General features: G+C 39.7%; 1 protein-coding gene across 2 annotated transcripts in view; it reads left to right on the top strand.

The window, feature by feature from the left end:
- Window positions 1-25769, top strand: part of RTN3 (reticulon 3) — a 58144-nt gene that overhangs the window by 19959 nt on the left and 12416 nt on the right. The window contains exon 2 of one of the 2 annotated variants that reach the window (XM_032638958.1): window positions 6070-8412. The exons of the other annotated variant lie outside the window; for it this stretch is intronic. Within the exon in view, the coding sequence (XP_032494849.1) occupies window positions 6070-8412 (2343 nt within the window). The remainder of the gene's footprint in view (window positions 1-6069; window positions 8413-25769) is intronic. 2 annotated transcript variants of the gene reach the window in all.

Raw genomic sequence — 25769 nt, forward strand, 5'->3', positions numbered from 1 at the left:
CTTGTTTCTAGATCACATTGCGTTTTCATTATTAAGTTATAAAACACTTAAATAAAAAAGTACTAAACCTTTTTCTAAAAGACAGTTTGGGGAATAAGAAGCAGAGTAAAGAGAAGGGCGTTTTTTGTTTGTTTGTTTTTTGCCACACCACTCACCACTCGGCTTGTGGGATTTTAGTTCTCCGGCCAGGGATGGAATCCAGGCCCACGGCAGTGAAAGCGCCAAGTCTTAACCACTGGACTGCCAGGGAATTCCCTCAAGTTACTGTACTTTAAAATCAGTATATGGAAGTATTTAAAGCAGGCACAAAAGGATCACCCCTGCCCCATGCCCTACTAACCTGTAAGTTGTGCTCCTGGACAAAGAGAATCTGTGGTGAGTGAGAGTGAAGAGTGCCAATTTCTACGCCTGTGGAATTTTTACAGGGCTACAGTTCTGAAGTACAGCTCGGCTTTTCTACCCCTCGAAAACTTGTAAAACACTGTAAAGCTGTCGTTCCCAAACAGGGTTCATTACTGGCAAACTTGTAATGCAGATCCTTAAGCTCCATCGTACTTAGGAAATTCTGAGTAAGTCAGAGAGAGAGAGCCCGTGAAGTACTAGTATTTGTTCTAAGGTTTGAAAAGGACTGTAAGAGATGGTGCCAAGGGCTATTGTTTTACTAGGTTGTTAAACTGTTCAGCTACTTGTACATTGAACTAAAATATACTTTGATGATGGTAAAGATCATTTGCTGAAACATTTTGTTAAGGAAAAGTTCTTTTATCTTTCAGCATTGACTTAGAATTTTTTATATGTTGGCTTGTATTAAATGTCTTTATCCACATAGTACTTTGCACAATTCTTGGAATGTCATAGGCATTTGTTTTGTACTAGATGATTCAGAAGTTGCATCACCCAAAATTTTGAAGTAGATAAAAGCTCTTTAAATTACTTCCTTGTAGGGCTTCCCTGGTGGCGCAGTGGTTGAGAGTCTGCTTGCTGATGCAGGGGACACTGATTTGTGCCCTGGTTCGGGAAGATCCCACGTGCCGCGGAGCGGCTGGGCCCGTGAGCCATGGCCGCTGAGCCTGCGTGTCCGGAGCCTGTGCTCCACAGCGGGAGAGGCCACAACAGTGAGAGGCCCGCATATCGCAAAAAAAAAAAAAGGCTGGTTGGAGGGGAAGTATCTAAAACTCTAAATGAGGATTTTCTTTATTATATACCACGTGAAGGTGGTTGTGATTTGGCACTATGCCTTTTTTCTCTCCCCAAACACAAAGGCATATGGTCTGGAGTCTCTATGTCAGGAGATACTTTTTTGAGAATATGGTGTTTGGGGACATTTATTGAAGATTTACTGAGTGCCAGATCCTGTTCTAAGCACTTCACATGTATTAACTCATTTAATCCTCACAGCAGTTCTCAAGTTAGGTGCTTTAGTATCGCAGTTTTCAATTTTCAGATGATATTAAGCAACTTTAAGATTAAGGAACTGAGATTAAAGCCACACGATTAGTAAGTGTGATGAAAGGATTTCGCATCTTTTTGGTTTGTTTGGGTTTTTTTTGGCTGCGTTGCGTCTTCGTTGCTGCGCGTGGGCTTTCTCTAGTTGCGGGGGGTGCTCTTTGTTGTGGTGCAGTGGCTCCTCTTGTTGCAGAGCATGGGCTCTAGGCGTGCAGGCTTCAGTAGTTGTGGCATGCAGGCTCAGTAGTTGTGGCTCGCAGGCTCTAGAGCACAGGCTCAGTAGTTGTGGTGCACGTGCTTAGTTGCTCAGCGGCATGTGGGATCTTCCCGGACCAGGGCTCGAACCCATGTCCCCTGCATTGGCAGGCGGATTCTTAACCACTGCGCCACCAGAGAAGACCGGATTTTGCATCTTTTAATAGGAATTTTTGGTTTGGGAGTGTTCTAGAAATTTAGAATATGACTGCCAACTTAAATTCCTAGTCTTATTTAAGATAATATACTTAAATGGAGACTTCTGAATATTTAGAGTTTAAGAAGAAATTGAGTAAGCAAGGAGCTCAGTACTGAATACATTTGGGAACATTCTCATGATCGTTGCGGGGTTATGACATTTTTCACCTCTTACCATATATTGATTCCCTTTTTGACAAGTCTATTAGATGTGTAACTCTCGCTTGTTAATAATTGGAATAATGCTATATTTTTGAGTAACTAGACTTTTTGAAAATGAATGTGCGCATTAAATTGCATTATAGCAAATAACTAATCTAGAAAATATAATGAGGAGACTTTTGACAGACATTTGTTTTGAGTAATGTTGAAAATATCTTGCAGTGCATGTGAAGGGCTGGATCTTTTGAAAAAGGAAAGGTGGTGGACGTTTTCTGAGATGTGAGATAATCCAGAGTTATTCCATCAGGCAGTTTTCCAGGGTACAGTAATTTTAAAACCTAACACCCTTCCAACTCCCTGGAGTTTTCTGCTGTTTTGCCAGGTACAGACTTTGACAACACTAATGACTATTGTGTCATACTGACTAATTGGAAGAGTCTTTCCTTATGGGAGCTTAGTTTCTAAAGGCTTATTAGATTCTGGTCTTTGTTTTATTTAATGTTTTCCTGCCATTATAAGTAAGTTCTTTACTTCCAGACCAGTTTTTTCATTGTCTTGGTACAAGTCAGCTCTGTTCAAGTTTGTGAGGGTTTCAAGTAGCCAAATAAACTTCTTTCCATTTGCTGAAATTCTAAACAAGATAATTATTAAAATTAAAACAAAGATGAGGATGCTAACTTATTTTGCTACATGTGGGAAACCTTGATTGACGATCATGAGAGCTAATATCTGCATCTCACAGTCACTGAGGAATGAATGCAACATCATACTCCGTTTACCCCCTAAACCTGTGCCCTGAAAACACTATCCAATCCAAGTATTAGGTCACAAAATTATTGTTAGGGAACGTGATTAACGTTCTTTTTTTTTTTTTTTTTTTTGCGGTATGCGGGCCTCTCACTGTTGTGGCCTCTCCTGTTGCGGAGCACAGGCTCCGGACGCGCAGGCTCAGCGGCCATGGCTCACGGGCCCAGCCGCTCCGCGGCATGTGGGATCTTCCCGGTCCGGGGCACGAACCCGCGTCCCCTGCATCGGCAGGCGGACTCTCAACCACTGCGCCACCAGGGAAGCCCAACGTTCTTTTGTATATATAATAGTTACATCATATTGACAGATCTTCAGTAAAATGCTTGAAGTCTGTCAAGCAGTCATGGCATTCAGTACAGAACTTGTTGTTATTCTGAGAATACGATTTCCAGCCTAATCTTCTAGCTTTACCTCAGATTATTATATACCTAACTCGAAACTTCTGGAGTATTAAGAGTTCAAGGAGGGACTTCCCTGGCAGTCCATTGGTTAAGACTTCACCTTTCAATGCAGGGGGTGCGGGTTCTATCCCTTGTCGGGGAGCTAAGATCCCACATACCTCTCAGCCAAAAAACCAAAGCATAAAACAGAAGCAATATTGTAGCAAATTCAATAACGATTTTTTAAATGGTCCACATCAAAAAAATCTTTAAAAGAAAAAAAAGAGTTCAAGGAAATTAGAAAAGAAACAAGGCTTAGAAAACTGAAAAGTTTGTGTCTTGACAAAGCAAAACATTTCTACCAAGGTCTTTTTTTTTTTTTTTTGGCCGCACTGTGTGGCTTGCGGGATCTTAGTTGCCTGGCCAGGGCCCGCGGCAGTGAAAGCACCAAGTCCTAACCACTGGACCGCCAGGGAACTCCCTACCGTGCTTTTTTTGTTTGTAGTACTGTGTGCATTCCTTCATTAGCATTCAATGTAGGTTGCTTTCTTTTTCATTTCATCCAACCCACCTCCACATCATCATCATTTTACTTATTGATTTTGCTTATTTTCTGTCTCCCACTCTGTACTGTAAGCGCCACAAAGGCAAGGATTTTTTCTGTGTTGTTCACTGCTTTTAATCTAGTTTCTAAAACAGTGTCAGGCACGTGATAATGGCACTCAGTAATTACTAATGAATTATTACTAATTCATTTTGTCCACTTTTTTCTGTAAAATGACAGGTCTAAATCTTCTGAAATCTCAGTCTCTATAAAACATATAAGCTGAGCTTTCCCTTTGAGGTGGAGTCAGTTTTGTTCACCTCAAGGTTCCATTCCTGTTTGTTTGTTTGTTTTTAAAATTATTTATTTTTGGCCACGTTGGGTCTTTGTTGTTACACGCAGGCTTTCTCTAGTTGCAGTGAGCCGGGGCTACTCTTAGTTGTGGTCCACAGGCTTCTCATTGTGGTGGCTTCTCTTGTTGCGGAGCACGGGCTCTAGGCGTGCAGGCTTCAGTATTGTGGCACGCAGGCTCAGTAGTTGTGGCTCGCGGGCTCTAGAGCACAGGCTCAGCAGTTGTGGTGCACGGGCTTAGTTGCTCCGCGGCATGTGGGACCTTCCTGGACCAGGGCTCGAACCCGTGTCCCCTGCATTGGCAGGCGGATTCTTAACCCCTGTGCCACCAGGGGAGCCCTGTGGAATATTCTGATTTAAATGTAGGCTATAGTTCTTTAAATTTCAGGTTTTTTAAAACATTTTAACCTACAGTGGTGAGCTTCATTTATCCTTAATCCAGTCTTGCTGAGTATCCATACTATACAGTGATAGATGAGCCATGTTTACTGCATTAGAACTAAATATGAATTACAGCTTACTTCTGTCTCACTGGTACAGTTTATACCACCAAACTTTATTTTTCCTCAATTTACAAAGACTTTCCCTGCCCCCCCCACCCCGACGATTACAGTTGCCCTGTTCTAAAAGTCAGAGATCCTATTACATCGGATTTCAGTGATGTATTAAAATAGGGTGACTTGATCTGGCATTTGGAAACATTTTTATAATAGTGGAATTTTATTTCTTGCAGTAAGATATTATTTCTTTTCATCTTTATAAAATGGTCTTGAATAAATCATAATTCTGCTTTTGTCTGGTTATTATTCAGCTCATCGCTGAAAAAGAACATAAGCTGAGTAAAAGTAATCCCAAAGCTTTTTCTCTTTCACATCTTCCCAATTACTCATTCACACTCAAGGAAGGCATTGCTGTCCTGAGCCTACTTAGGTCTCATCTGACCAAGCTGAATGTTTGATTCATTCATTTGGAACTATTTATTTAAGACCTACTTTGTTCCAACTCCAGAGATACAACAGTGTGTAAGAAAGATAGTGCCTGCCCTTGGGACAGTTGTTTTGAACTTTTCCCCAGTAAAAACTTCCTAGATTGGTTAGTTGGAAAACAATGTGGTAAATCAGTGGCTACTGTGATATTAAAAACTGTTAAGACTTAATTAATGTATTACTTTTAGGGGGATATTTTCTGTTTTAAAAGGATTTCTGAAGATTACTCTTCTTAATAAAGGAAACCAATTTACACAGTTCAGTTTTGTTTGAATTGGCAAGGTGGTGCAAGAAATTTTGGAACAGACCAACCTTTTTTCAGTGCCCTTTAGTTTAAGACATTGAGGCCATCTGTTCCTGGGGCCCATCTTCCCTATGGATGGAATAGACTACTTCTAGTCTGATTTTTAGGCTTAGGAGGGGTCCGCTATATCTCTGGGGGTGGGGGGGAACTCTGGTCGCTTCTTTTTTTCCTTTTCAGACTGTCAGACTCTAACAGTGGTTGTATAGAAGATGTGTGCCCTGAATTGTTCCCCCTACTGATGAGAGCATATCAGTACTTCATAGTATCAAGTTGTTTGTTTTATATGGATTACATTGTTTCTGTTGAATAGCTATACCAAATACCAAAGGAAAAACACTTCCCCAGATTATCCATCTTATCCATGCTTTACCATTAAAGGGAAAAAGTAAATTGAAGAGTATTTTGTTGTGAAAATTTTTTGTCTTTTGCAGTTTGTAGCATGATAAGCCTTTTCTGTTTCACTGCTGACAATTTTATGCATGTCTTATAGGATAACTGTTGCTCATTGTTTTGTTATATATTTATGTGTGTGTATATATACGAATTTTAAAATAAAAAGCATGCTGCTTGGCCTGACTAGCTAATGTGTAATTGTACCTGGTAAACAATTTTTTTTCTTTCAAATTCTGACCATAGAGGGATTGAGCTCTCTTTGCTCTGATGAGCCACCTTCAGAAATTATGACTTCCTTCTTCTGTTCATCTTCTGAAATATATAACACTGACCTTACAATACTACATGGAGAAAAAAGCAAAGTGTTAGGCAGCCAGCCTATTTTAGCCAAAGAAAGAAAAGACTGCTTGGCTCTTCTAGATGTGAAAAAGATGGAAAAGCCTCAGGGAACCAGTAAAGACATAGCAGACTCCCCAGTTTCTGTTGCAGAAGGAGTTCACTGTAACCGTCCTTCCATTCCAGACAGTTTCCCAGATCATCCTGCTTTTCTCTCAAAGGACGTTGGTCACATGCAAGAGCAGATAAATAAAGATCAAGAGTCCAAGAACCCAAATGAGGTACCAAGTAGGGACGATAGAACTGCCTTGGATGCAGACGACAAATTCACTTTGCTAACAGCCCAGAAGCCACCCACCGAGCAGTATAAAGCAGAAGGTATTTGTACATATTCCTTGTCCCCCTCTGAAGTTTCAGGAGTTGGTATTATGGAAAAGGATTCCCCTGAATCACCATTTGAAGTAATTATTGACAAAGCAGCATTTGACAGAGAATTTAAAGACGCATATAAGGAAAACATAAATGCTTTTGGTAGCTGGGCAGTGCACATTGATAGAGAATCACCTGCAGACATTTCTGAGTCTAATGACAAAGTATTTCCACTGAGAAATAAAGAAACAGGGCGTTCCGCAGCCTCTGCGTTGCTCACTAGGCAGTTTTCACACACAACTGCAGCACTGGAGGAGGTGTCCAGGTGTGTGAATGACATGCATAACTTTACTAGTGAAATACTGACTTGGGATTTGGTTCCCCGAGTAAAACCGCAGAGTGATAAATCTGACTACATCACAAAAGCTACAGGACCCGACATGGGTGAATATACCTCAGAAATTCCAGTTGTAAATCTTAAAGGTAACACTCATCAGAAAATTCCTGTATGTTCTATCAGTGGGAGCACTACTGTCCCGAAATCAACAGGTGATTGGGCAGAAACATCTCTCCCACAGGAAAACGCTATGCCAGACTGTCTCAACTCCACACAGGAAATCAGTATCAAAGGTGTGCAAGGCAGTGTGCAAAAAAGAGATGACACACTTCCCGAGTTACCTGGATCTCCATTTGAGAAATGTGTCTCTCTTGGTTCTGGAGTGGCCACAGTGAAAGTGGTTTTACCTGATGGCCACCTGAAGGGTGAAATGAACTGGCAGACCTCTGTGTTGGGAGGAGTGACAGAGGCTGACAGTTCTGGTGAGTCTGATGACACGGTGATAGAGGACATCACAGCAGATACTTCATTTGAGAGCAACAAAATTCAGGCTGAAAAACCTGTTTCCATCGCAAGTGCTGTTGTAAAAACAGATGAAAGAACAATCAAAGAGAGTCTTCATTGTAATAGGGAAGGCAGAAGATCTGGAAACTTTGACGGACCCGTCAGTGACTCTGGGCCACGACAAGTTCAGCCTGATATTCTTGGAAGGAGTCCAGCTGGTGAGGCAGCATGTTCACAAGTACCTAATGTGAATGTCACGTCAGAAGATGTGAAGCAGTCAGATAGTATGAGTGTAGTTGCTCCTGAAAAGCTTGTTGCAGCTGAGAACCCCAAACTTCCTTCAGAAGCATCTCCAAAGGTTTATAATGGTAAGACAGAATTCTCACGAAATGTGACCACCTCTGCCTGTTTGGAGTCATTGCATGAAAAATGTGTTAAAGATATAGATGATTCTTCCCCAGAGGACCTGATAGCAGCCTTTACAGAAACCAGAGAGAAAGGAATAGTAGGTAAAGGTGAAGGAAATACCTTCGAAGCAACATCAGAGAAAACTAAGGACTTTAAAACAGCTCTTCCTGTAGATGTTTTACATGAAAGTGAGTCGGGTGGTTCTGAAATTAAAAACATAGAAGGCAAATACAATGAACAAAGCAAGGAAACAGATGGGAGTGAGCTTCTGGATGTTTTCCCTACCCAGGGTACTCCAGTAGCATCTCTTGACTTAGACCAGGAATGGCTCACAATCAAAGCACTGAAAGAACTGAATGAAAGGAAGCTTGAGAAGTCAGCTTCTGTACAGGATGAAATAGAATCTCCCGAAGAAATACTCAAGCAGACTTTAACATTTGCTCCAGAATCTTGGCCACAGAGATCCTATGATGTCCTAGAACAGAGAGATGTCAAGACAGGATCTGATCTCGGGATTTCCAGGAAGCCCACTATTACCAAAGAAGCCGCTAGGGTAGATACCACTTCCAGCCTTAGCAAGACTGAACTGGTAAACAAGGACGTCCTACCAAGACTTCTGACAGAATTCTCAGGTAACTGTTTACATTAGAAATACTGCATGTGGTTAATTCTGCTATGATTGATTTTTTAGAGTGCTATTTTTTTTAGTCTCTGATTTATATCACCAAAATTATAGCTAGGATAAAAATATACAGTAAAATGGGAAAAGGTAGATTTTTTTTTTAATGGTTGCTTGATTTGGTTTTCTTGTACAAATATTTTCCACAGCAGTAGACTACCTGTTAAAATTAATATTCTCCTAAAGAAAGAATTTTATGGTCCAGTTTTTTCAAGGTTCTCCTTTCCTTATACGTTGGCCCTAGGGGAGATTGCTGCTTTTAAGAATATCGCTAGGCTCTTATTTATTTACAAAGCTTATTTTTATTTATTTTGCGGTACGTGGGCCTCTCACTGTTGTGGCCTCTCCCGTTGCGGAGCACAGGCTCCGGACGCGCAGGCTCAGCGGCCATGGCTCCCGCGGCACGTGGGATCTTCCCGGACCGGGGCACGAACCCGCGTCCCCTGCATCGGCAGGCGGACCCCCAACCACTGCGCCACCAGGGAAGCCCACAAAGCTTATTTTTAAATCTCCGTAATAGTAGCACTGCTGGGCGCTTGGGTTTTTTGCTATGGGCCTTGGAAAATCTATTTAGCAATCAAAGATAAAGGAATCCCTGCTGGGAAGATAATAAATGAAACTTTTAATTAATTTGATCTTACACCGTAGAGATTTTATGCTCTGAAAGTAGGTAACCAGTATTGTAGTACAACTTTGCGAGTAATACTTAAGAGAACTCATGCATTGTTCTACTTTGGACCTTGTTTATCATGCTTCAGGCCAAAACCCAATATATGGTACTAGAAGCCCTTCCCCTTGTCTTCTATTTATTTGAGTGATTACTTTCCTAGCGGTTGGCCTTCAGTTAAATAATTTCAAATGCTCTCTGTTCTGGTGTCTTAGAAAGTACAATGAAAAAAGGATATATAAAACCCTTCAAAAGTGACCCCCAACCTCTAATCTGATACCAAGTTCTGCACTTACCGTATGGTCAGTGTTAGGTGCTATGTAGGACTCTGTGGTTTTCCAAACCTTTTTTTTTCTTTCATTGCGGTACGCGGGCCTCTCACTGCTGTGGCCCCTCCCACTGCGGAGCACAGGCTCCGGACGCGCAGGCTCAGCGGCCATGGCTCATGGGCCCAGCCGCTCCGCGGCGCGCGGAATCCTCCTGGACCGGGGCACAAACCCGTGTCCCCTGCATCAGCAGGCGGACTCTCAACCACTGTGCCACCAGGGAAGCCCTTCCAAACTTTTTAAACAATAGATCCCTTCTTTCACATGAAATCATATGCAGAGTTATAATATTTAAAACAAAAAATATTTTCGTTAGGATAAATTTATAAGTGAGATTATACCACTTACTTTTTATTTTATTTTTTTCTGTAAAGGTTTTATTGTGCAGAGTAAGGAGGGGGGCTCAGTCCTTAGCAGCTGCTTTCCTCTCCTCATAGTATCCAGAACACTGCTCAGCTTCTCCTGCAGGGGAACTCCTTGTAAGGAGTAAAGCCCCATGCCTCTCAGAGCTTGTCCCTCACTAACTTGCTTTACTTGGTAAGGTGCCCTGCTGGCATCTGTGGGTCACCTTCCTTGCTCACGTTCTGGGTCACCTTGAAGCCCATAGTCATGGGCTGCTGCAGAGCCATGGCTGCTGCCCTTAGTGCCTGCAGCAGAAAGGCACTGTTTACTTTTTATAAAGACATTTCCTTACTGAAGACCATGGGCAGATTATTTAATCTTACTAAATTTTAATCCTTAGAATAGAGATACTAATGGTGCTTACTTTATAATAATAGTGAGAGGGTTACATGTGAAAATGCAGGCAATGCAGGGCCTAGTATATAGTGAATATTCATTTAGCACCAAGTACAGGACCTGGCATACAGTAGGTACTGGATAATTATTTGTTAGTGAATGAATTGTTAATAATTATCAGTGAAAACATAGAGGCTTTTTTATAAACTCAGAAATTTGAAATGGCAGTTAAGGATAGCTGTTATACTTTAGTAATTGAAGACTGTTGAACTTGGATTAAAGAGAGCTGAATTATTGTTGCTTTACAGTGTCTAGAAGTGTGACTTAAAACAGTTACATTACATCACCTTTTGGGGCCTCAGTTGTAAAGTGAGGATGTTGAAGTAGGTGGTCATCAATATCATTTCAATAATATGATTCTCTGACTCTGGTATATTCTAGCTTTCTTCATTAGTTGTTGTCAAACTTCTTAAAGGTAATTCTTGTGAGTGATGAGGCATGTAGAAATTAGGCAACAATCCAGAGTCTAGTTCTGGCAAATACCTGCTTTAGTGTGACCTTAGACAACTGGCAGGATTGCTTTGGCATCTTCCTTTGTTAATATTCTGGTAGTTATTTTGCCCTGTTTCACAGTGTTGTAGTAAATAAAGTACTGTGTACTAGTTATCAGCAAATCTCGACTGAGTTATTTAATCTAGTGTGAGAGGTAAAAAGGAGTATGGAAGTTTAGGCTATTTGTCACTGACCAAATTCTGTGATTAGCAGATATTTTTAGATGATAATTAAAGAAGACTAGTATAATTAGACCAAGAAGCTAAAAGGTCTTCCTTAAGGTTTCAGAATTGAAAACCTTTTAAAATTGTCTTCATGAATAATCTTTTAAAATATAAACTATAGGGCTTCCCTGGTGGCACAGTGGTTGAGAGTCCGCCTGCCGATGCAGGGGACGCGGGTTCGCGCCCCGGACCGGGAGGATCCCACATGCCGCGGAGCGGCTGGGCCCGTGAGCCATGGCCGCTGAGCCTGCGCGTCCGGAGCCTGTGCTCCGCAACAGGAGAGGCCACAACAGTGAGAGGCCCGTGTACCACAAAAAATAAAAAAAAATAAAAAAATAAAATAAAATAAAATATAAACTATAGCAAAATATACCAGAGTCTAGTTCTAAGTAGTATATCTGAGTAGTCTTCCTTTCTAAAGTAAAACCAGTTCTGTAATTATGCCCTGCCTAAAGTTGTTGGGGAAAATAGGCAAAAGAAACAATGAAAAAATTAATGGTACTTTATTTTTCTTTTGCTGTTCTATGGTATATATGACAGTATATAACAAAGAACTAGAAATGACCTAGCAATTTTGTTTCTAGGTATGAATTCTAAGTTAAAAAATAAAAAAATTTTAAAAAGCAGGCTTCCCTGGTGGCGCAGTGGTTGAGAGTCTGCCTGCCGATGCAGGGGACACGGGTTCGTGCCCTGGTCCGGGAAGATCCCACGTGCCGCGGAGCGGCTGGGCCCGTGAGCCATGGCCATTGAGCCTGCGTGTCCGGAGCCTGTGCTCCGCAACGGAAGAGGCCACAACGGTGAGAGGCCTGCGTGCCGCAAAAAAAAAAAAAAAAAAAAAAAAGCATTTATGTGCAAAAACAGCTACAAAGATGTTCTTTGTAGGGCTGTTTATGATAGTGGCATATATCTCAGTATCTTAACAATTAGAGATTGTTTTCGTATCTTTTAATATATCTGTACCGTCAAATACTATATAGCCATTGGAATTGTTATAGGTTGGTCTTTCTTTCTTTCTTTTTTTTTTTTTGCGGTACACGGGCCTCTCACTGCTGTGGCCTCTCCCATTGCGGAGCACAGGCTCAGCGGCCATGGCTCACAGGCCCAGCCGCTCCGCAGCATGTGGGATCCTCCTGGATCGGGGCATGAACCCGTGTCCCCTGCATCAGCAGGCAGGCTCTCAACCACTGTGCCACCAGGGAAGCTCTGTTTTGTACTTTTAAAGCTTTACTAATATTTTTGTTATGCAACTTGTTTCATTCAAAATTAGGTTTTTTTAACTCTTTTCATGTTGAAATATGTATAATTCTATTTAACAGCTGTGTAGTAATGAAGTTTATTACTATGTTATTTCCCTTTTAATTAAGATTTGGATTATTTTCCATTTTTGACTATTATAGACGGTGCTGAAGTTAACATCCTTGTACTTGCCTGTTTTTACACATATGCACATATTTCTCTAGGGTCTTTGTGCCACTGCTTATCAGTTTCACTTCTGGGTATGTGCATTATTTTTCTAGTTACTGTCAATTTGCTGTCAAAGTTGAAGTTTCTTCTGTTATGTGAAAATGTTCATAATTAAAAACTATATTGTTGAATATAGCAGAGTTTTTATTACATGATGAATGCTTAAAGTAGAAAAGAACAAGTTAGAAAACAAGGTTTTCAGAATAATACCTACTTTGGTATCATTAAAAGTGAATCTGTAATACCTACACATAGTGATTCTGAAGTAAGTTTTTAAAAACAAGATCACGATGACTTTTCTTGCAATATGGCCAAGTAGGCTTTCACTGGACCTGATCTTTCTGCACATAACTTGTCCTCTGGACAGAATTGTGGGGGCAGCGAGGGAGCCCTGGAAACACTGGAAAATGAGCAAAAGCAGACAGATTCTGTAAAAGGGCTGACACTTTCAGGAAGAGGTAGCATGAAATTAATTTTCCATTTTTACTGCTTTTAGCCAGAGGAAGGCTGAAGTTGGCACCTGGCAGCTTGGTTTAAAACTTAATAGAAAACTTACCAGAGGACAGAATTCAGGTCAACCACAGCCATTCGACCTCTGAAAAGTGAGGGGAGGAGGAATCCTGGAAAGGAGAGATCTGGAGAGTGACAGCCTAAAATTCTGAGTATAAGCTCTCTATATAAGCTTCTGTTTAATCCCTGAACCACAAAGATAAAAGAACTGAACTAAGATTTGAGGTATTGATTGCCCAGAGAGTTTGCAGTTTGGGTCTAAGCCAAATTTAATTGCATACTAAAACAGAAATATCGGTACTCTGCAGAGGAATATAACAGAGTCCAGAGGCTATACAGCATAATATTCACAATGTCCAAGGTATTATCTATAACTGCACAACATTTTAAAAACCAGGAAAATATAACTTAGTCCGAAGAAAAAAGACAACCAACAGAAACTAACTTCGTATGTTAGAATTAAGAAACAGGTTTTAAGGCAGCTACTATAACTGATCAGTTGAAGTAAAGGAAAATATTCTTGTACTGAATGAAAACAAAGGAAATCTCAACTGAGAAATAGACACAAAAAAGAGCAAAGTGGAATGCTCTAATACAGAAGCTAACATTGAAATTCACTGAGTAGCCTTAACAGTAAAACAGAGATGATAGAAGGGTCAGTGAACTTGATGATAGATGAACAGAAAACTACCCAACCTGAAGAATAGAAAGAAAAAAATATTACCAAGCTTCAGGGACTTTTGGGACAATATTATAAGAGCTAACGTGTATAGCTGGAATCCCAGAAGAGAAGAAAGTGAGAGGCTGGAGAAGAACATATTTGAAGATAAAATGGCAGGAAAAAAACCTTCAAATTTTATGAAAAACATATTTACTGATTAAAGAAGCTTAGCAAACACCTACTAGGATAAGGATGAAGAAAACCATACCTTGGTACGTGTGTCAGAGGTTCCCAAGACCACTGTCAGGCCCAGTGATTTGCTAGAAGGACTCACAGGATTCAGAAGCTGTTATACTCAACTGTATACAGCAAAAGGACACAGATTAGAATTGACGAAGGGGAAAGACACATGGAATAAAGTCCAGGAGGAACCAGGTGCAAGCTTCCAGGTGCCCAGTAGAGTCGCACAGAGCTGTCCTTCATTCTCCCATCAAGGACACGTGACAACACGTGCAAAGTGCTGCCAACTAGGGAAGCTCACCCAGTCCTGGGTGTTCAGGGTGGCACGCAGTATCCCCATGACTTACCTCAGCTACTCAGACCCCAGCCACCTAGAGCAAGAAAAGGTGTTTGCCATAAATCATATTGTTCAGGTAGACTTAAGTGGTCATGCTGGTACAGCATGGCCCAAGGCCCCAGGTATGCAAAAACACTTATCAGCCAGAACATGCCAAGGGCTCAGAGTTCATCTCCCAGGAGCCAGGCAAAGCCAGTCCTGAAGACAGACCTTTCTTTGGCATGTTCACATTTGAGCATTCCAGAACTGCCAAGTTAATCCTTTCCTTCCCAGTATGTCTTAGTCAAATTGCTGAAATGAAAGATAAGGAGAAAACTGACACATATAAAGGAATGACAATTATAATTAGAGCTTACTTCTTACCACTAACCACAGATGCCAGAAGACAGTGAAGTAACATCTTTTAAAGTGCCATACGGGGAAAAAAGTCAACCAGGATCTCTGTTAAGCAAAAATACCTTGCAAGAATGAAGGCAAAATAAAGACATTTTTAGATAAAAGAAAACTAAGAGAATCTATCACTAGAAGACCTATACTACAAGAAACAGTAAAAGAAGTTCTTCAGATTGAAGGGAGTTGATACCAGATAGAAACTTAGACCTTCAGGAAAGAATGAAGAGCATTGAAAACGGTAAATAGCTGAGTAAAAATAAAAGACTTATTTTTTTTCCTCTTCTTTAAAATATGTAAGACTGTTTAAAGGAGAAATTATAATGTGTGCGGAGATTATAATGTTTATTTCATATGACAATTTATAACAAAACACAAGAGTATGTGAATCTATACTAGAGCAGGGGTTCCTACATTTTCTATGGAGTGGTACAATATTTTAAGTAGATTGAAAAGTCAAGGGTGTATGTCTCCTAAAAGGTGGGAGACTTGGTGCAATCACTATGTTACTGGACTGAAGACTACAATCAGAGTGACAGACTGCATAAAAATTCAAGACCTACTTATATGCTGACTATAAAAGATATGTATTAAATGTAAAGACACAGGGCTTCCCTGGTGGTGCAGAGGTTGAGAGTCTGCCTGCCAATGCAGGGGACACGGGTTCGTGCCCCGGTCCGGCAAGATCCCACATGCCGCGGAGCGGCTGGGCCTGTGAGCCGTGGCCGCTGAGCCTGCACATCCGGAGCCTGTGCTCCGCAATGGGAGAGGCCACAACAGTGAGAGGCCCGCGTACCGCAAAAAAAAAAAAAAAAAAAAAAAAAATGTAAAGACACAGAACTTGAAAGGAAATGGATGGAAAAAGGTATACCAAGAAATATATACATGTATGCCATGCAAAAGTAAGCATAAGAAGACAGAGGGTATTACCAGAAGTAAAAAGTGACATGTTATCGTGATAAAAGATATCAAGACGTCTTGACAGTTGTAAATGTATATGTGCCTAATAACAGCTTCAAAATAAATGAAGCAAAAATTGACAGAATTAAAGGGAGGAATAGGGAGTTCTTTAATCATAATTACTGGTTTTAATACCTCTTTCTCAGCAACTGATAAACCAACTACACAGAAACACAAAGATCTGAACAGCACAATCAACCACTTTGGCCTACATGATACTTATAGAACACTGTGCCCTATAGCGGCATAATACACATTCTTTTCCAGGTGCACAAGGTATACATTCACCAGTATAGACAATACGCTAAGCCATAAAACAACTCAGTACATTTAAAAGATTAAGGTCATACAAAATATGTTCTCAGACCATAATGAAATAAAAACTTTAAACAATGAAGATATCTAGGAAAATTCCCAAATATTTGGAAATTAAGCAAGTCACTTTTATATAATCTATAGCTCAAAGAAGAAATCATGAGAAAAAAATTTTAATGTTTTAAACTGAATGACAGTGAAAATACAATATATCAAACTTGTAGAATGTAGTGCTGAAAGGGAAATTTATGGTTCTAAGTGCATGTATTAGAAAAGAAAAATATCTAAGTTCAGTGATCTAAGGTTTCAACTTAAGCTGGAAAAAGCAAAGCACATCCAAAGGAAGCAGAAGGAAAGAAAGAATAAAGATAAGAGCAGAAATTAAAGGAATAAAAAACATTAACAAAGCCAAAATTTGGTTCCTGAAAGAGATTAACAAAATTGATTTCTTGACTGATCAAAAAAAAAAAAAAAGCAAATACAGATTACCAATATTAAGCATGAAAAGGGGGTTATTTCAGATCCTACAGATATTAAAAGGACAATAGAATATTATGAACAACTTTATGCCAACTTAGATGAAACAAATTCCTTGAAAAATACAATTTACCAAAACTAACACAATTTCTATTAAATCCATTATTAAAAATCTCACCAAAAACAGTCGAGGCCCAGTGGTTTTACTGGGGAGTTTTTTCAAGCATTTAAGGAAAAAGGAGAGAACACTTTCCAACTCATAGACTAGTATATGTATAGTAATACCAAAACTGGAGAAAGACGCTACAAAGAAAATTAGAGACTAGTATCCCTATGGAACATAATAAGATGAGAAATCCTTCACAAAATATTAGCAAATCAAAAAAAAATGTTAGCAAATCAAATCCAGCACTCTGTCAGATACAGAAAAGGTATTTGAAAAAGCTCAACATCCTGTTCTGACAAAAATTTTCAGCAAACTAGGAATAGAAGGTAATCTCCTCAGTCTAATAAATGATATCTATTGAAAACTATAGCTGACATTATGCTTGATGCCAAAATATTGGACACTTTCCCCTAACATTGGATACAAGGCAAAGATGCTCACCCTCACCATTTGTATTCAGCATTATACTGGAGGTCCTCCCCTTTGAATTAAGACAAGAAATAGCAATAAAAGGAATGACTATTGGAAAAGAAGTTGTTAAGCTGTCTTAATATGCAAATTACATGATTGTGTACATAGAAAATCCTAAGGAATCTATTGATACAAAGCAACTACTAAGACTAATAAGTGAATTTAATTTAGCAAGTTTACAGGATTTTAGGTTAATACACAAAACTCAGTTTCGTTTGTTATATACTAGCAACAAATAATCAGAAAATTAAAAAGTTTTAAAGTTCCATTTACAATAGCGCCAAAGCATAAAATAGGAATAAATTTAACCAAAAGAAAAAAATGTGTAAGACCTCTATACTGAAAATTACAAAACTGCAGAGAGAAGCTCAAGAATTGTCTAAGAAGAGAGCCATGCTGTGTTCATGGATTGGAAACCTCGATATCGTAAAGAAGTCAGTCCTACCCAAATTCACCTATGGATTCAGTACAGTTCAGAGTCCTAGAAGAATTTTTCAATAGAAATTGACAAGCTCATTCTAAAATTTCTCTGGAAGTACACAGACCTAGCAAATCCAAAGCAATCTTGAAAAAGGACAAAATTGAGGGCTTGGAATAGTCCAGACATTATAAAACTCCAGTAATAAAGACTGTGGAACTTGCAAGAGAGTCAACAAGTAGGTCAAAGAAACAGAGAATCCAGAAATAACACATTACCAAAAATTTGGCAACTTAGCACAACTTTACGATCTCACAGTTTTCAAGGGTCAGGAGTCCAGGCACAGGTTAGCTGGATCCTCTGCTCAGGATCTCACCAGGCTGAAACAAAGTGTGATTCTGAAATCACCAGGTGTGAACCCAGGTTGGGATCTCATCTGAGGCTCAGGGTTCTCTTCCAGGCTCACTGATTGTTGGTAGGATTCACTGGAGGTGGAAGGACCGGATCCCTCTTTTCTGGCTGGTTGGCGGTGGGGCGGGGATCGTGCTCAGCACCAGGAGGCTGCCCTCAGATGCTGGTCTTGCGGCCCTCTCACAACATGGTAGCTTGCTTCTTCAAAGCTGTCGGGAGAATTTCTCTCTAGTCTGCCGCAGGATCTCATATAACTGGAACTTAAACACGAGAGTGACTATCCCATCGTATTCACAGGGTCTGCTCACATTTGGGGGTAGGAGGAAGTATTATATAAGGCATGTACACCGAGGAGTAAGAGTCTTGGGGCCATCTTAGCATTCTGCCTGCCACAATCCCTACTTCATATGATATGCAGAGATGAACTTAAAATGGAACATTAAAAACTAAAATCATGAAACTTTTAGAAGAAAGCGTAGGAGAATATCTTCATGACTTGGAGATAGGCAAAGGTTTCTTAAGTCACAGAATGCACTAGCCATAAAATAAAGGATCGGTGAGTTAGACTTCATCAGAAGTAAAACTTGCTCATTAAAAGACACCACTAATAGGCAAGCCATTGACTAGGAGAAAGTATTTACAAAACGTGTCTGATGAGGGACTAGTATCCAGGAAATATTTAAAACTACATTTCTACAATAAAAGTGCCAACAACACAATAAAAGAAATTGGGCAGAAAAGATTCTGGCACTTACAAAAGATATGCAAATAACCAATAATCCAGTGAAAATGTGTTCAACTTCACAAGTCTTCACATAACTAAAATCAAAATAAGTTATCACTACACATCCACCTGAATGGCTAAAATTAAAGACTGACAACAACTAACTCTCAAACTATTGGTAAGAATGCAAAACAGTACAGATATTTTGGAGAAAGGTTGGCCAGCTTCTTAAGAGAACTAAACATGCATGTGTCCCATGACCTGGCAACTCCACTGCAGAGAAATGAAAACATTCATACGAACACTCGTATATGTTCATAGCAGTTTTATTCATCACGGCTCAAAGCTATTCATCGATAAAGGAGTAGATAACCTGTGATATAGCTAGTTATCTTTTGATACTTGCAGCAAATACGGGTGAATCTCAGAAATTATGAATAGTGGAAGAAGCAGTACAGAAAGGATTCATACTGCATGATTCCATTTATATGAAATCGTAGAACAAGCAAACTATTCTATGTAGGGAAAAGAACCAGAGCAGAGCAGTGGCTACTTCTTGGCGTGTTGTCTGGGAAAGAACATGAGAAAACTTTTTGGGGTGATGATAATGTTCTGTAGTTTGATAGGGTTACATAGGTGTGTGCATGTGTCCAGACTCGGCGGATGTATTGTATATTTCATTGTATGTAAATCCTATATCAAAAGAAAAACGGTAAATATTGAACTTTGTTAATGATATGCAAGCTGAAGATCATTTCCTGATATTTGTTATTTACTTTGAAATATATTTTTAAAAATTGGGCTAGTGGATAAGAGGAACAGATACATAAGTAAGTATAGTAAAATATTAACGATCATGGTGATGGTTACACAACAATGAATGTACTTAACGTCACTGAACTATATACTTGAAAAGATGGTAAATGGTTAAGATGGTAAATGGTTAAGATGGTAAATTTTATGTTCTGTATATTTACCACAGTAAAAAAATTAAAGTAAGACATTGCTAGTATTGAATAAAAATCTAGGTAGTGATTATATGGGTGTTCACACTAAACGATTTCTAATGTGCTATATGTTGGGAGGAAGTTAAATCTTGGGGGGAATAAGGCAGAGTGGAGAAAAGCTCTCCCAGTTACCAACCAGATTCCCATTTTTTCCGTGAGGGAAACAGTAGAGCTCCCAGGAAAATAGAATGAGATCTCAGAAGTCAAGGGTATGTATATTACATAATACTTCATTTTTAAAATTTCTTTTGCTTATTACTGGTAAAGATTTTACAGACTATGAGCTGTTTTTTAGAAGAAAACAATTTTATCACTTATTACGGTAGTCTGAAACCATGTCACTTATCTACCTTACTTAACCAACTGTCAAGAAGCATACAAGTCCAAGTGTATTGTAACCATAAGAGAAGTGTCATGTTACCAATAACAAGACTAGCATCGGAAGATTGAATTAGAAATAAATGTGTGCAAAGGGCATAAAATCACTTTTTTAAGTTTGGGCTTTCACAGTTATTAGCAATTAACGTGTTTTGTTTAATTTTAGATTGGATCTGGTTATCTTCTGCAGACTTAAGTGTAGACTTTCTTAGTTGGAGAATTAAGTAGTTGTGAAACGTGCAAATAACCAACTGTACCTAGAAAAAAAAAAAAAGAAAACTAAAGCCAGAGTTTTGTGCCTTTATTCTTTCCATCATGATTCAGCACTGTATTTATTATCTTTATATATTCTTTAGATAACTTAGTTCAAAAGTTCACATATTCAGATCCACCTAGTTATTCTTTTGGGCAAGGGTAGTCAAGGCCATTTTGTCTTCTGTGCTTTTAAAACCTGAAATGGAAAGCAAGTGGGGTTGTTAGGTTATTTTAATGAATGAAAAACTTTTTTCTTGACCGTCTTTGAGAAGAATGCTAGCTTGAAAGGGGTTCCTACAAATTTCTTTGGCCTGCTGCCAGGTGCATCCGTGGCCAGAAGCATGTATGTTTGTCTTTGACGGTGACGGTTTTGTATTTTTTCAATGATCCTTCTGTGCCATTTTGAGTGGAGTGTCTTTGGGAAGCATAAATCTGTAGTAGAGCAGACTATTAACCCATTTCAGCAGCCACAAAATTTGGATCTGAGTTTATGAACACATTATCCACAATGTCTTTTGCAACTCAAAAAGTGGCTTCACTTATTATGAACTATTAATGCAAAAGTAACCAAAGAAAAGAACTAATCAATGTGAAAATGTCTGCATACTTTTCTTTACATGAGTAATTATTCATATAAAAAACTGAACTGCCCATTTCCATTTCCCCTTTTATTACTGAACAGTTTCCCTTTTGTGGTCATAAATCCTTTTTTTTTTCTTTTAGCTCTTTCAGTTACATTTAAATCTTAGAGATGTATATTTACAAATTTTGTAAAATTAGTGCACAGAAGATAGAACATGTTGTATGGATCCTTAGTTGGTGATTTATTCTTGGAAATGAAAAAGATGATAGACAACTAAAGGTTTACCTTGAAATTTCTTGCACATTTATTCCTTTTCAGAATAAGCATTTGAGCAGCCTTTCTTTTCTTCGAGGTGTATACTTGGGAGAGTGAAGTTTGAGAATGGCTTTGGGAATGGTTGAAGTTGTCATGAAACCAACAGATTTCCCCAAATTTAGGAATGAAAATCAATGGTGCTGCTGTTCTTTGAATGGCAGGAACCAATTTTTTTCCCTCTGCCTTGAGATTACCTTTGGAAGTGTTAGTGCTCTCTTTTGGTGTAAGAAGAGTACTGCATCCTTAAATAATAACGGGCAAGAGATAGACATCCTTAAAAGTTTTTAAAATAAAAAGTATGCTCACATTATAGAAGATTTGGAAAATAAAAGGAAGGAAGGAATCAGTCATAATTCTACCAGCAATATAAACACTCTTGGTGAATACATACATTCATTGTGAGATGCTTCATCTGCCATTAGCAAAATAATTAAGGTAACTGAGAAATTATTGACTTTACTTACGTAAATTTATACAGAGAAGCTGTATTGTATATTGAAATGGATTCTAAGAAACAGTACAGCACAAGACTTTAAACATGTTGAAACGTAACTAGAAACAAGGGTCTTTCAAATGAAAATAAATTTTAGGTCATGTGATAACAATGGTAAAGTTATAACTGAAAAGTAAGGAAAACACTGACTTTGCACTTCTGAGAACTTTCGGCTTTCATTTTTTTTTCTAGTACCCATTGAACTAGCTTGGGTCAGTACTCAGGACTTTGGAAGAGGCTAGCCAAAGCTAATTCTGTCTCTGTCAGGTAGTGTACTAGAGTGGCGGTTTGCTAGCCCACTGGCTCTCAATTAAGATCTTCTTTTCCTGTGGATAGATTCAAGGAGGTAGACTTTGTCAGGCCACGGTGTTTGAATGTGGAGGGTCAGGGAGAAGGAGTGGGGAGCCCTGTTTCCGTAACTCTGTCTTGGGTTACTGCATGGAGGGTAGAATAAATGGGGTTTGAGGTGTTATGAGGTGCTTCTAAGTGATCTCTTCTGTTTCCATCTCTATGTCAAAATCTCCTGAATCTATGCCAGTCCAGCCTGCCCTGTAGGCCCACCTGTTGTATTGCATTTACCTCCTGGCCCTCTGCCTCCCTCTAACCTTTTACAGGCCCTTCTCTTCATTTAATCATAGTGCTGACAGTGCAACTTCTTTTTCATTGGAAATTTTATGTGGAAGCTTGGTATGTAAAATAGATCAAAGGAGCTGATTTGGTTGAAAGGGTCCCTAGTAATCCCTCAATCTTAATTTCTTCTTTTTTTTTTTTTTTTTTTGCGGTACGCAGGCCTCTCCCGCCGCGGAGCACAGGCTCCGGACGCGCAGGCCCAGTGGCCATGGCTCACGGGCCCAGCCGCTCCGCGGCACGTGGGATCCTCCCGGACTGGGGCACGAACCCGCGTCCCCTGCATCAGCAGGCGGACTCCCAACCACTGTGCCACCAGGGAAGCCCCCCAATCTTAATTTCTTAGTATCATAGCAACAAAGAGGAAAAGAAAATAACTTTAATTCTCTGTAGCAGATTTTAACTTTAGTTCTTCAGTTTTCCATTTTAATTGTAGCAGGAATTAGCAGTCAAATGAATAATAATAGCTGACATTTGTGTTACTACCTAATCAGTAGTGTTCTGAGTGCTTCTACAGATTAACCCATTTAATGCAGGCAGGCAACGTCCCTAAAATCCAGATACTGTATGATTCCATTTTGCAAATGAGGAACCCAAGGCACAGAGAGGTTAAGTGTCTTGCTCAGAATCACACAGCTAGTAAATAGAAGAGGATGCAAACCCAGGCAGTCTGGAGCGGAGTTTGTTCTTTGCTGTACTGATTCTGAAGCTGGGGATAAAGCAAAAAAAAAAACCAAAAAAACTTTATTGAGGTATAATTGCTATGTATACACCCGTGAAACTATCACCCCAGTCAAGATGATGAACATCTCCATCACACAAAAATTTCATTGCTCCCTTTTTTCTTGCGGTACACGGGCCTCTCACTGTTGTGGCCTTTCCCGTTGCGGAGCACAGACTCCGGATGCGCAGGCTCAGCGGCCATGGCTCACGGGCCCAGCCGCTCCGCGGCATGTGGGATCTTCCCGGACCGGGGCACGAACCCGTGTCCCCTGCATCAGCAGGCGGACTCTCAACCACTGCGCCACCAGGGAAGCCCTGTTTGTTTTTTTAACACCTTTATTGAGATATAATTCACATACTATACAATTCATCCATTAAAGTGTACAGCTAAATGGTTTTCTGCCATCACCACTATCCAATTTTAGAACATTTTAGTCCCCCCACAAAAAAGTGACTGCTAATACCTGTTAGCAATCACTCCCCATTTCCCATCACCACCACCACAACCCTAAACAACCACTCATCTACTTTCTCTCTACAGATTTGCATATTCTAGATGCTTTCTATAAAAGGAATCATACAATATGTGGTCTTTTGTAATCAGCGTCTCACACTTGGCCTGATGTTTTTATGTTTTGTCTGTGTTGTAATATGTAGCATCAGAACTTTATTCCTTTTTATTGACAAATAATTATTGCGTTGTATGGATATACTGCATTTTATTTGTCCATTCATCAGTTAATGGGTGTTTAGATTGTTCCCACTTTTTCCCGGTTGTGAATAACGCTTCTGTGAACATTGGCGTACACAGATTTTTGTGTTGTATGTTTTTATTTCTCTTGGCCATTTGCTTAAGAGTGGAACTCCTGGGTCATATAATAACTCTATGTTTAACTTCTGAGGAACTGCTAAATTGTTTTCCAAAGCGGCTGCACCATTTTTCATTCCCACTAGGAATGCATGGGGTTTCTAATTTCTCCACATCCTTGCCAGTATTTGTTATTGTACTTTTTATTATAGCCACTCTGGTGGGTTCACCGTGGTTTTGATTTGCATCTCCCTAATGACTAATGATGTTAAGCCTCTTTTTATGTGCTTACTGGCCATTTGTATATCTTTGGAATGTCTTTTTGGGTCCTTTCTCTCTCTTTTTTTAACATCTTTACTGGAGTGTAATTGCTTTACATTGTTGCGTTGGTTTCTGCTGTATAACAAAGTGCATCAGCTATACGTATACTTATATCCCCGTATCCCCTCCCTCTTGTGTCTTCTCATTTTTATTATGTTTCTTCTTTTCATTTAGGCTGTTCTTTTTATTATTGAGTTATAATTCTTTATTCTTATATATATATTGGACACAAATACCTTATCAGATAAGTAATTTGCAAATATATTCTCTCATTCTATGAGGTTTCTTGTCATTTTCTTGGTACTACTTACAGCACAAGGTTTTTAATTTTGATATAATCCAATTTATCTATTTTTTCTTTTGTCATTTGTGCTTTTGGTATCATATCTGAGGAACCATTGCCTAATCCAAGATCAAAAAGATGTGCTCCTGTGTTTTCTCCTGAGTTTTAAGACACTTTCTCGATTTTCTGAAACAACCATTTCATATCTTTTTCTCTCTCCATAAACCATCTTCACCCCCCTGCCCTCTTCCAGCTGATGACCTCAGCTCCCTTTTGTTGAGAAAATAAAAACATTCAGACAGGAGTCCCTCCTCTTCCATTCTTCAGATCCGTGAATGGGCCTGTGTCTGTGTCTCTGCATCCTCTTCACTACGTTGCTCTAACCAGGATCAGTCCCTTCACCTGGCCTCTGGATCTCCATCCCTCCTTTCTCCTGGACTTCACTGCTTCTGCTCCCTATCTTCAGTCTCCCTTGCTTGTGACTGCATAGAAGCGTGCTCCAGTGTTTCCCGTATGTTAAACCATCCCTTGGCTCTGAATGTCTCTACTCCCCTTCACAGCCAGACTTCTTAGGCATCTTCTCTCACACTGCCTCCATGTCTCACCACTGATTCCTCTTCAGCCCCCGCCAGCTGTTCACTGAACAGCTTTGGTCAGATCACCAACTGTCTCCATATTACTAAGTCCAGGATCGCTTTTTTCCTTATACAGCCTCAGCAGAATTGGCCCGTTTCCACATCCTTCTCCACAAGGCACTCCTTTCTCAGCTTCTGTGATGCCATACATACTCTCCTAGTTACCCCTGCGTCCTTGGTTATTTTCTCTAGTTCCTCTACTTTTACTCAGCTACTAAATATCGGAGTACCTCAGAATTAAGATTGGGCCTTCTTCCCTATCAATACTACATAACCGCTTCCATTTCTGTGACTTCCTTTTTTTTTTTTTTTTTGCGTAGTTGGCAGTCCATGACTCTTAATATTATTTGTGTGCTGATGATTTCCAAATGTGTATCCAGCTCAGACGTGTCCTGTTTGCTTCCCACTGGTAGATCTAACCACCTTCTTTATGGATGTCTCTAGACATCCCTCCCCACACTAACATGGCCTATACTCCGCTCTTTCTCATCTCAGTAAATGACACCACATCCATCCATTTGCTCAGGCCCCAAAACTAGGTCTCGTCCATATTTCTTTCCCCCATCACCTCCCATATCCAGTTCATCACCAAGTTCTGTCTGTTCTGCCTCCAAAATATAGCCTGTCCACTCTGCTCCATCCTGACCTAATCTAAATGACAATCATTTCTTATTTGAAGCCTGGTGTTAGCCTCCTAGGGAGTCTCTCTGCCTGTACTCTTGCCCCATCCCAATCCATTTTCTATACAGCAGTAAAAGTGTTCCTCTTTTTAAAATATATCATGCTGGGACTTCCCTGGTGGCGCAGTGGTTAAGAATCCGCCTGCCAATG

Source organism: Phocoena sinus, chromosome 8 (genome assembly GCF_008692025.1).
Source record: "Phocoena sinus isolate mPhoSin1 chromosome 8, mPhoSin1.pri, whole genome shotgun sequence".
Taxonomy (NCBI): Eukaryota; Metazoa; Chordata; class Mammalia; order Artiodactyla; family Phocoenidae; genus Phocoena; species Phocoena sinus.